The 13,114-nt window shown below is 47.6% G+C and overlaps 1 protein-coding gene across 1 annotated transcript in view; it reads left to right on the top strand.

Annotated features, from left to right (window-relative positions):
• Positions 1-13,114, top strand: part of LOC119953684 (dynein heavy chain 17, axonemal-like) — an 821,504-nt gene that overhangs the window by 337,911 nt on the left and 470,479 nt on the right. The window contains 2 exon segments of the mRNA XM_038778213.1: positions 4,115-4,462; positions 11,393-11,484. Coding sequence (XP_038634141.1) covers positions 4,115-4,462; positions 11,393-11,484 — 440 coding nt within the window.

Genomic DNA, 13,114 nt, shown 5'->3' with positions numbered 1-13,114 from the left:
AATGACTGTAATTATCAAGCCGTTACCGCAGCTGAACATAGGGAGCTTGCTGTATGGGACATTTTCGTGGCGGGCCTTAGGTCTAACTATGTGCGACAAAGACTGCTAGAAAAGGGGGCCCAGGGCTTAGACACTACTGTGGAGGCTGCTACCACTATGGAAGTTTCCTTCCGTAGCCTCACCTCGTTTCCCGCGGACCCCGCGACCTCATCGTGGACCCCCGACCAACAGTCCCCCCAAGCCAGTGCCGCACGGCCCCCCAGCTACCGTGCTGCCAAAGCCAGTTACTCTGCTGCCCCAGCCAGCTACTCAGCTGCTCCAGCCAGCTACTCAGCTGCCCCAGCCTGCCATTTCTGTGGCCAAAGCCAGCACCCGCGGCAGCACTGCCCAGCCCGATCCGCGACCTGCAGCAGCTGCGGGCGAAAAGGACACTATGCCAGAGTGTGTCTGGCGAAGAAAGCCCCAGCCTCTAACCCTCCCATGGCTCAAAGCACTCGTTCCCTGAATTCACAGGCCTGCAGGCCCCGAAATGCTGCAGCCTGTATGCCGACTCCGCCCCCACCCAACATGTGCGACTCATGGGGGTGGCCATCTTGGCAATCCTCCTCCATGCGGCCGGCCATGTGCGACTCATGGGGGCAGCCATCTTGGCAATCCTCCTCCATGTGGCCGGCCATGTGCGACTCATGGGGGTGGCCATCTTGGGATCCATCCCCTTCAAACTCTGAAACTCACCTCGACGACTACAAACTCAGAGGGCAGTCATCACGGGGCCACTCCAGCACAGCTGATCGAGCCGCCGACTACCCGCAACTCAGCGCAGTCACCCTGGATCAATCCCGCCCCAAGCACCTACGAAGTTCGATGCTGGAGGTCCAGATCAATGGGTACAGCACGCCATGCCTCTTTGACTCCGGGAGCACCGAGAGCTTTATACATCCAGAGCTGGTAAGACGCTGTTCGCTTTCTATTTTTCCGGTGAGCCAAACTATCGCCCTCGCTTCGGGCTCCCACACAGTCCAAATCCAAGGACGCACCATTGCTACGCTCACAATTTGAGGCGCTAGTTATTCTAAATCTAAACTTTATGTCCTGCCCGACCTCTGCGCGCCACTCTTATTGGGCCTGGATTTCCTTTGCAACCTCAAGAGCCTCACCCTCAGCTTCGGCAGGCCCCTGCCCCCACTCACTATCTGCAGCCTAACCATGCTGCGCATCTCCCCCCTTCACTCTTCGCCAATCTCACTCCAGATTGCAAGCCAGTAGCTACTCGCAGCAGGCGATACAGCCTACAGGATAGGGTCTTTATCTGATCAGAGGTCCGACGGCTGCTCAGTGAGGGGATCATAGAGGCCAGTAATAGTCCCTGGAGAGCTCAGGTGGTGGTCGTCAAGACCGAGGAAAAATTTTGCATGGTCATCGACTATAGCCAGACCATAAATTGCTTTACGCTCCTAGACGCGTATCCCCTCCCCAGAATTGCAGACATGGTTAATCAGATTGCCCAATATCAGCTATTTTCCACGGTGGATCTGAAGTCTGCATACCACCAGCTCCCAATCCGCCCAGAGGACCGCCACTACACGGCATTCGAGGCCAATGGCCGCCTCTTCCATTTCCTCCGGGTCCCTTTCGGCGTCACTAACGGGGTTTCGGTGTTCCAACGAGCAATGGACCGAATGGTAGACCAGTACGGGCTGCGGGTCACGTTTCCGTATCTGGACAATGTTACCATCTGCGTCTATGACCAGCAGGACCAAGTCGCCAACCTCCACCGTTTTCTCCAAACGGCACAGAAATTAAATCTCACTTATAACAAGGAGAAATGCGTTTTCCGCACAAACAGACTGGCCATCCTCGGCTACGTTGTGGAGAACGGAGTCCTGGGCCCAGACCCTCAAACGGTGCTTGGGGTTCTTCTCATACTACGTCCAGTGGGTCCCTCAATATGCGGACAAAGCCCGCCCACTCTTTAAGGCCACACAATTTCCCCTATCAGCTGAGGCACGCCAGGCCTTCGACGGCATCAAGGAGGACATCGCCAAAGAATCCACTCCCTTTCAGGTTGAGAGCGACGCCTCAGAGGTAGCTCTAGCAGCCACTTTAAATCAGGCAGGGAGGCCCGTTGCATTTTTCTCCCGTACCCTATCCGCTTCAGAACTCCGACACTCCTCAGTCGAGAAGGAAGCACAAGCCATCGTGGAGGCTGTTCGTCACTGGAGGCACTACCTCGCAGGTAGGAGGTTCACCCTCATCACCGACCAACGATCGGTTGCCTTTATGTTTGACAACTCGCAAAGGGGCAAACTAAAAAATGATAAAATCCTTCGGTGGAGGATCAAACTCTCCACCTATAGTTACGATATTAAATATCGACCGGGGAAGCTCAACGAGCCCTCGGATGCCCTATCCCGCGGGACATGCGCCAGCGCGCAGATCAGCCGTCTGAAAGCCATCCACGTGGACCTCTGCCATCCAGGGGTCACCCGGCTCGCCCACTACATCAGAGCCCGAAACTGCTTTTCTCCAACGAGGAGGTAAAAGCGGTCACCAGGGACTGCCCGATCTGTGCGGAGTGCAAACCGTACTTCTACAGACCAGACAGGGCCCACCTGGTCAAGGCTTCTAGGCCCTTTGAACGCCTTGCGATCGATTTCAAAGGGCCACTCCCCTCCACTAACAAGAACATTTATTTCCGCAACATCATCGACGAGTTCTCCCGATTCCCTTTTGCCATTCCATGCCCTGATATGACCTCCCACACAGTCATTAGGGCCCTGCATAGTGTCTTCACCCTGTTCAGTTTCCCCAGCTACGTGCACAGCGACCGGGGTTCGTCCTTTACGAGCGACGAGCTGCGTCAGTACCTGCTCGACAAGGGCATCGCCTCGAGCATGACTACCAGCTACAACCCCAGGGGGAACGAACGGGGAGGGAGAACGCGACGGTCTGAAAGACCGTCCTACTGACCCTCCGGTCTAGAAAACTCCAAGTCTCCCAATGGCAAGATGTCCTCCCAGACGCGCTCCACACAATCAGATCCCTCCTCTGTACAGCTACAAATCAAACCCCTCACGAGCGACCCTTCAATTTTTCTAGGGGCACTACCGCGGGAGTCTCATTTCCGGCGTGGCTGAGGACACACAGGCCCGGTCCTCCTGAGGAAGCACGTCAGGGGGCACAAAACTGACCCCCTTGTTGAAAAGGTGCGCCTCCTCCATTCCAACCCCCAGTACGCATTCGTGGAGTTCCCGGACGGTCGCCAGGACACAGTATCCCTTCGGGACCTGGCACCTGCTGGATCCAGCCCCTCCCCTACCCCCACTGAGGAACCCCTTACCCCGTTCCCTATGCTGCCGCCCCCTCGCGCCCCCGATTCCGCAAGCTCACCCCACCGGTTCCACGCGCCAGAACCAGCCCGCCCCCACCGTCCCCAGTCTCCGGTCGAGCCAGAGATGTATAAACTTCAGACGAGACCCGCCCCGGAGTCTGCCATCGTACCCCAGCTCTCAACACCCACCCAGCCACCGCAAGAGGCTGCAACCCCGGTGCTCCGCAGATCGAAACGAACAATTCGTCCACCAGACAGACTAACTCTGTGAGCCACCACCCCCGCTGGACTCGATTTTCTTCACAGGGGGTGAATGTGGTGAATGTGATTCACACCGGATTATAATCTATATATGCATGTGCCTATATTGTAAGTGCAGTTGCACTACCTGACCACCAGGGGGAGTAGCTCTGGGAATGCTCGAGAATTGTACTGGGCTTCTCCTTTGGTTCCGCCCAGTACTCCTCCCCCCTGGAGCTGCTGTATAAAGATCAGCGCCACATAGTCAGCCGGCCAGTTCACCGAAAGTTCAATGGCTAACCGGCTGGCTCTGTTGTGAGTATATTAAAACCGCTATTCTAATCCTGCAAGCACGTGTCCGTAGAATTGTTGGTTCCAACATACTCCAAAGTAATATAACAATTACCATGCTACTACTTGGCCTGTTACAACCAAATTTATTATTTGTATACACTTGAAGCAAAGTTGAATATCAAAAATGCAAATAGAAAGAATCTGTTGATTAAATTGTACAAAACAAATGTTTAATTCTGTATTTTACAGGTGTTGGGTCAGCTGGATAACATTTGGAGTACTTTTGAATTTGAACATGAAATTCATGGTAGGACAGGAATTATGTTGCTGAAAGGAAGTGATGAACTAGTCGAGACTTTGGAGGACAATCAAGTTCAGTTGCAGAACCTGATAACTTCTAAATATATTGCATATTTCCTCAAAGAGGTCTCCAGCTGGCAGCAAAAGTTGTCCACTGCAGACTCTGTCATTTCCATCTGGTTTGAGGTACAGAGAACTTGGGTTCACCTTGAGAGCATTTTTATAGGTTCCGAAGACATTCGTACGCAGTTGCCTGAAGATTCCAAGCGTTTTGAGGCCATTGATATTGACTTTAAAGTATGTTGTTTTCATCGTTTAAATATAAAAATAGTCATTGTTTATTTAGAACGAGCAATATTCTAAACAGATAATATTGTAAAAACTTGCAATCACACAATTTTGTTTATCAATTATATAAATTAATGTGGAAAATGCATATCCATTTTGATTATCAAATGCCTTTATCTGGTGCTGACTGATTCATCTGGCTATTTTTAGGATCTCCTGCTGCTCCTATTCCTTTAGCCACACATCTTATAGGATGTGATTTATATTTACAAAGTTATTATGCAGCTCCCAGCGCAACTGCCATCCAACTATTCAAACAGGTGGTTGGCAAAGGAAATTTGAGGGGGTGGTGTGGTGGGGAAGAGATGTGTAACCATCTTTTAGATGCATAAGCAAAGCTTGGTGTACTTTTTGACTGATCTATAAATGGACGCATTGCATTTTGCTTGGTTTAGGCCAGAAGCTACTGAAATATGCAATTCAAGATTTTACAGCTATATGGCCCTGTTGCAATTTTGAAGTACAAATAGGCAGACCATGCGCCATTCTTCTGTTGTGACCCTATCCATCGGGAATTCGCCCTGGTGGAGGCGGAAAATCGTGGAGGCCCGGAGAATACCTGGTAAGGCCAGCTAATGCTATGCCTCGACAGTGCGGAGAATTGGGATTTGGCATGAAACTGGTACCCGCCACGATTTCGGCACCAAAACCCCCGAAAGGAGAATCCTGCCCAGTACTTCTCACGTAAACTTTGGAAACTGTCACTAAGAAGCTACTATCGGCAAATCAGGCAAATAATTTAACATACATACAATTTCATACATTCAATGGAACACCTCCCTGTTTGGATAGGGCTCATCACTCGCTTCAGCCAAAGCAAAAGGCAAATGATCCACCAAGAGCTGTGATAGTCACATCTATCATATGAAGGAGAAGATCTTAAGATGGGCCAAGCAGAGTCAGGAGGTGTGGTGAGCAGGGAATGGTATTCGAATATACCAGGACGTCACGGTGGAGTAGGCAAGAAGGGAGCGCTTTACAAGAGTGGCGAAGCTAAGGGTTACGTAACTCCATGGACCATTTCTTTGAAACGGCAGAGGAGGCAAAGACGTTCATGAAGGCTGAAGGACTGGGACTGAATTGAGTTTGGAATTTGATTTCTCATGTTATGGTTCAGAGTGGATGCTTTGGGGACAGTGGGGTAATGTGTTGGAGTTTTTCCTCTCTGGTTTGTGTTTAGCATGTTTGGTTGTTTAGAAGTGTTGGGTATGGGGGGCTTTTGTATTAGGGTTGTGGGGGAAGGGGCTCTTGGCGGGGGGGGGGGGGCATTTCGCTTGCAAACAAGTTGGCTCGTGTACTGGAGTGAGGTTGGAGGAGGGGCTGCGGCCGACCGAGCCTCTGTGGACAGGTTTTGACTGGTCTAGGAGGTGTGAATGGTGGAGGGATGAGGATCATGCAGATTGGAGTGGGTTTGAGAGGAAGTGGTTGGAGGGGTGGTGTTCTGGGATAGGGGGCGGAGTGCTTGGTAGTTGATTAATGATGACTGGGAGCAAGGCTTGGTCCCATTTGTCCAAGCCTGGACGCGCATCAATTAATTTTAGATGGGGATTTAAACCCCGTGCTGCATCTGAAGATAGATCGATCTAAGCCATGCTCATTGATCCCTTTGGGAGGAGCGAAGGTGTTGGCAGCATTCATGAAGTTGATGGGGGAGAAGATGATGCATTTCAGGGAGAACATGGAGTTCCAGAATACATGACCCTTTTCCATTCCTTTAAATAACTTTCCTTCTACACTGGACCTTGATGTTTCTTTAAAGCAGACAAGCTTAGAGCACACCTCACCCTCAGTCTCACAGAGCCAAGAAATAGCATTACATGACCCTGAAAAGTATGTGAACCTGGTTCTTCCAAAAATACACTTTACATAAAGGCATACTGATACTGGAAATTATATGACACTGGGCACACATTGTGGTGATATGGAAGCATACTACATAGAATATTAGATTGGATTGGATTTGTTTATTGTCACGTGTACCGAGATACAGTGACGAGCAGCTCAACAGATCATTAAGTACATGGGAAGAAAAGGGAATAAAAGAAAATACATTTAGAGCAACACAAGGTATACAATGTAACTACATAAGCACCGGCATCAGATGAAGCATACAGGGTGTAGTGTTAATGAGGTCAGTCCGTAAGAGGGTCATTTAGAAGTCTGGTAACAGCGGGGAAGAAGCTGTTTTTGAGTCTGTTTGTGCATGTTCTCAGACTTCTGTATCTCCTACCTGATGGAAGAAGTTGGAAGAGTGAGTAAGCTGGGTGGGAGGGATCCTTGATTATGCTGCCCGCTTTCCCCAGGCAGCGGGAGGTGTAGATGGAGTCAATGGATGGGAGGCAGGTTAGTGTGATGGACTGGGCGGTGTTCACGACTCTCTGAAGTCTCTTGCAGTTCTGGGTCGAGCCGTTGCCATACCAGGCTGTGATGCAGCCAAATAGGATGCATTCTATGGTGCATCTGTAAAAGTTGGTAAGGGTTAATGTGGACATGCCGAATTTCCTTAGTTTCCTGAGGAAGTATAGGCGCTGTTGTGCTTTCTTGGTGGTAGCGTCAACGTGGATGGACCAGGACAGATTTTTGGAGATGTGCACCCCATGGAATTTGAAACTGCTAACCATCTCCACCTCGGCCCCATTGATGCTGACAGGGGTGTGTACAGTACATTGCTTCCTGAAGTCAATGACCAGCTCTTTAGTTTCGCTGGCTTTGAGGGAGAGATTGTTATCGCTGCACCACTCCACTAGGTTCTCCATCTCCCTCCTGTATTCTGACTCGTCGTCATTTGAGATCTGGCCAACTATGGTAGTATCGTCAGCAAACTTGTAGATGGAGTTGGAACCAAATTTTGCCACGCAGTCGTGTGTGCACAGGGAGTAGAGTAGGGGGCTAAGTACGCAGCCTTGCGGGGCCCCGGTATTGAGGACTATTGTGGAGGAGATATTGTTGTTCATTCTTACTGATTGTGGTCTGTTGGTCAGAAAATCGAGGATCCAGTTGCAGAGTGGGGAGCCAAGTCCTAGGTATTGGAGCTTTGATATGAGCTTGGCTGGGATTATGGTATTGAAGGTGGAGCTGTAGTCAATAAATAGGAGTCTGATGTAGGAGTCCTTGTTGTCGGGATGCTCTAGGGATGAGTGTAGGGCCAGGAAAATCGCATCTGCTGTGGACCGATTGTATGCAAAGTGCAGTTGATCAAGGTGTTCTAAGAGTATGGAGGTGATGTGCTTCATGATCGACCTCTCGAAGCATTTCATTACGACTGAAGTCAGGGCTACCGGATGGTAGTCATTGAGGCACGTTGCTTGGTTCTTCTTTGGCACCTGTATGATGGTGATCTTCTTGGAGCAGGTGGGGAACTCGGAGTGGAGTAGGGACAGGTTAAACATGTACGCGAACACCTCTGCCAGCTGGTCCGAGGCTCTGACTGCACGACCAGGGATCCGTCCGGGTCTGACGCCTTCCAAGGATTCACTTTCAGGAAGGCCAATCTGACTTCAGAAGCTGTGATGGTGGGTATGGGTGAGTTATGGGTTGCTGGGGCACTCTACAGCGGATTGTTGGTTACCTGCTCGAACCAAGCATAGAATGCATTGAGTTCATCGGGAGGGGTGCGCTGCTTTCGGAGATACTGCCCGGCTTCGCTTTGTAGCCCGTTATGTTGTGTAGTCCTTGCCCCAATCGCCAAGAGTCTGTCTGTGACTCTAGCTTGGTTTGATATTCTCTCTTGTCATTTCGGATGGCTTTGTGGAGGTCGTACCTGGATTTCTTGTATAGGTCAGGGTCGTCTGACTTGAACGCATCAGAACTGTCCTTCAGTAGGGAGTCAATCTCACGATTAAGCCATGGTTTCCGGTTGGGGAACGTACGTACTGCTTTCTTTGGCACGCAGTCGTCCACACATTTGCTGATGAAGTCTATGACGGTGGTGGCATACGTATTTAAGTTGGTCGCTGAGTTCTTAAATATGGACCAGTCCACTGTCTCTAAGCAGTCACGTCAGAACTCTTCTGTTTCCTTGGACCAGCACTGCACGACCTACTTAGCTGGATTCTCCCGCTTGAGTGTCTGCTTGTATGCCGGGAGAAGGAGCACCATCTTATGGTCTGATTTCCCAAAGTGCGGTCGGGGGATGGAATGGTAGGCGCCCTTGATTTTTGAGTAGCAGTGTTCAAGAGTAATGTCGCCCCTGGTAGGACCGGAAATGTGCTGGTGGAATTTTGGCAGTATTCTCTTGAGGTTGGCCTTGTTGACGTCTCCGGCCATGATGAACAAGGCCTCCGGGTGTTCTGTTTCGTAGTTGTTTATAATTGCATACAATTCGTCCAGTGCCTTCCTCACTTCTGCCTGGGATAGGATGTAGATCGCTGTGATAATGGCTGAAGTGAACTCATGTGGAAGATAGTATGGGCAGCACTTCATGGTCAGGTTTTCCAAGTCCAGGGAGCGGTAGGTCGCCAGGTTCACCAGATCGAAGCACCAGGAGAAGTTGTTGAGGAGGCAAACTCCTCCACTCTTCGCTTTGCCTGGTGACATGGTACGGTCCGCCCGGTGAGCTGAGAAGCCTTCAGGTTGTATGGCACAGTCCGGTGAGGCAGGGGTGACCACTGCAGTTTCTTACTTCCCTCTGAGAGGTAAGTCTGGCGTTAAGTTCATTCAGCTTGTTTACGATCGCTTGGACGTTTGCCATAGAGTTTGAATAGAATCATAGAATCATAGAATTTACAGTGCAGAAGGAGGCCATTCGGCCCATCGAGTCTGCACCGGCTCTTTAAAAGAGCACCCTACTCAACACTAAGGGCAATTTTGAACACTAAGGGCAATTTAGCATGGCCAATCCACCTAACCTGCACATCTTTGGACTGTGGGAGGAAACCGGAGCACCCGGAGGTAACCCACGCACACATGGGGAGAACGTGCAGACTCCGCACAGACAGTGAACCAAGCCGAGAATCGAACATGGGACCCTGGAGCTGTGAAACAATTGTGCTAACCACCATGCTACCGTGCTGCCCCCAAGAATAGAGGCACATGATAGCGACATCTGCGATTCGTGGGAGGAGGGACCACGGTATCACTGATTTACAGCAATACAGCATAAAAAGGCATACACAGAGTAGATGTGAAATGTGTAGTGAAACTATTTACATTGCTGAACATGATAAACATGTGATGAATACCCATGCCAATATTGTGCTCCTGATACCACTACATCTTGTGCTTCCCCAAAATACATAGAGGAGGTGGAGTCAGTCTGCTAACTGCTACGCCCTGCAGTCTGTGATGACTTTGATGCGCATCCTCTGGATAACCAAGGCCTGGAGGGCACCAGCCTGCTTTGGGTCTCCTGTTGTTTGGCAAGTGCATTCTCCTTGGACAATGGAACTGGAGTTTATGGGATTACAGGAAGAGAGGAATGGGATAAGCTGGACCAGAAACCACCTGGGTAGAATGCCCGGGAGTGTGCACAAGCTGATCCGACTCCCGATGGGTACCCAAAACCCCTGTTTCACTCCTTTTAGGACTAGGGGCAGCTGGAGCGAGATGAAGCTGACCCACACTGCTAACCCCCCTGCACAGCTATTGATGGATGCCATCAAAGGTGTGATTGTGTTTAAAGTTTATGTTTTTGCAAAAAAAAACATTTTAGATAAACATTAAGTGCTACATATAAAGCTGCCATTAGGGTGTGCTAAAACAAAGTCACAGATGTATCTTTATTGGAGAGAAAACAGTTTTCTGTTTTTCATAGAAAGATCAGTTCAGAAGTAGATGCATGTGTGTGTTTGTATTCTTAATTGTTTAGAAGTGACAAAACACTTCAAATGGTAGAGAGGATGGTATTGACCTTATTAGGCACTTTAGGTGCTTTTGTTCTTGCTCCAATGGACGTTGTAGCTTATTTTGAACAAATGGAAGTTTTTGGTTGCGAATGAGAGGAAAAGCAGTTTTCAGTATTTCTTATAGATATTGGAATGAAATACTTCACTTGACTGAAAAATCTCTTTGCCCCTAACAAGACAGCAGTTTAAAGCTTTAACGAGCTTATGGATGTTTTGCCAATTCAAGTTTCACCAAAAAGAACAAACAGTACCATGATGAGTCAGTTTCCCAGTTCCTGGCTGAGCTGATAAAAGTAGCAGACTGTTGTGTCTTTAAAGGTCACCTGGAAGAAGCTTGATTGAATAATTCAGTGTAGAGTGTTAGTACAGCAAGAGCTGATGCTGAAGAAAGCATTTGAGATTGTATAAAGCAGAGAAACAAGCAGGAAAATTGAAAGTGCATTTTGACAATAGTGAAGTTAAAGTATATAGTCAGGGAACATTTGCTTCAAAACATGTTATTGCTGTATCATGCATAATGCAGAAGCCTCTAAGTGGAACACCACTGATTGTTGTTTCTGACTGCTGAATTCACCAACCTATTGCCTCTGGCCTCTTGTGGAACCACTTTGCTTCTCCCACTATTGGCAGCCATAACTTCATCAAAGCACCATATCAATGTAAGTTATTCTTGTTCTTGTTTGTGTTGGATGTTGAAAAGCTATCATTACAAAGCTTGTTTTGTCCTTCAAATGGAAGTATCTTGCACATCACAAGTGTCTTTGCTTGTCAATGATGAAACAATCTTTAGGAATTAAGCATTAGTATACAGTCATGCAACATTGCCATTTCTGCATCGTGGTATGCTTTATATATTGGACCAGAATGGGTAATTAAATAGCTGACATTACAAAAATCAGAATGAGATTGATTGAAATATGGCCAATTTCTGCAATCGTTGTATGAACTTACTCCTACTGGTAAATGGAGGACACTTTCATCTAAAGAATGAAGATGGAACTATTAGGTGGCTAATCTACAATTTTGTATTCTGCAGGAAGTCATGGCAGATGCAATTAAGACTCCAAATGTAGTGGTAGCAACAAATAAACCTGGTTTGTATGACAAGCTCGAAGAATTACAGATACGGTTAGTGGCTGTTTAATGTATCTTTATGTTAATGTTCATGTTAACTTATTTTCTGTTACTATATGTTACTGGGAAATAACTAAAAATATTAAGTATTTTATACTAGTATTGTTTCACTATAGAGATAAACAGATCAGGAAGGTAAATGCACAGTTGGAAGACTGATGTGGAAAGGAAAGGCTTCATTTCATGGAGACTAACACTAGCATTGGGATAAGCAGAGGGTGGGAGTGGTTAAAGGACTGGTGAAAGATAAAAACAATAGAAGATGAGAATAAAGGTCAGATCAAGATGCAGAATAAGGGTAACATAAATAGTTAGGAAACAAATACAGTTGTAGACATAAAGTATAAAATACTTTAAAAATAAAGCGAAGAGATTAATTAATAATAACAAACTAAATTGTCTGTAGAGCAGTTTGCGCAGCATCTGAAACAAAGCAGATGTCCTGGAGGAAATAATTACTTATGAGGTGCCTGATATAGTTGGGATAACTGAACGTGGTTACTTAGAACATAGAACATAGAACAGTACAGCACAGAACAGGCCCTTCGGCCCTCGATGTTGTGCCGAGCAATGATCACCCTACTCAAACCCACGTATCCACCCTATACCCGTAACCCAACAACCCCCCCCCTTAACCTTACTTTTTAGGACACTATGGGAAATTTAGCATGGCCAATCCACCTAACCTGCACATCTTTGGACTGTGGGAGGAAACCGGAGCACCCGGAGAAAACCCACGCAGACACGGGGAGGACGTGCAGACTCTGCACAGACAGTGACCCAGCCGGGAATCGAACCTGGGACCCTGGAGCTGTGAAGCATTTATGCTAACCACTATGCTACCGTGCATAGAAAAAGAATAGTTAAAGAAAAAGATTGTCAATTAAATAGTGTAGGATATAAAAGACTGAATTTTAGCAGAACAAATCTGCATGCAACAGGGAAGCTGCTAACAAGTCAGGAACCCCCTGGTAATTGAAGTGGACTTTGTCCTGGCTCTTTAATGAAATAATCAGCATCCTGTTATCAGATTACCTAGCCACAGACTGCAGACGTGATTTGAAATATAGAATGGCTGCAGGAGAGTTGCTCCCAAAGCAATCAGAAGGTAAATGATACCAGGAAAAAATTAGGGAAATTTGCTACCCAGCTCTCTGACTCTTCCTTGGAGGTTGTACTGGTAGCAGAAGTGGTCAAAGGCAAGCCTTCTTTAATATTGCTGAACAGAGGGACTTATTTTCTTCTTGAACTTATCAAGACAAACTCAAGAATGCCTCATTTCAAACTATAACAATTGATACTGCAGGAGAAAATGGAGCAGATTGGTTGGCAAGTTGACTCTAAATGCCCAAGATATTAATAGAGAAAGCAAAAGGATACTATAGGCTCTCCAAATCCCAAGATAATTTAGAAAAGGTGCAAAATTTGAACATATTATTTTTCTTTATCGAGAACGGGGCGATGTGTATGAATCAAATACACGAATAAACCATGAATATACAGAGTTTCTAGCAAATGAGCCACATTACAAGCTGGACTAATTATCTTAAAATGATTGCTGCTGCACTTTTCAACTCCCTCAGGATTGTGAAGTGAGTTCTACCCAATCTCGAAATCATGTCTA

This window comes from Scyliorhinus canicula, chromosome 18 (assembly GCF_902713615.1).
Source record: "Scyliorhinus canicula chromosome 18, sScyCan1.1, whole genome shotgun sequence".
NCBI classification, from domain to species: Eukaryota; Metazoa; Chordata; class Chondrichthyes; order Carcharhiniformes; family Scyliorhinidae; genus Scyliorhinus; species Scyliorhinus canicula.
The sequence above is the reverse complement of the archived record's forward strand: the minus strand, read 5'-3'. Positions and strand labels throughout refer to the sequence as shown.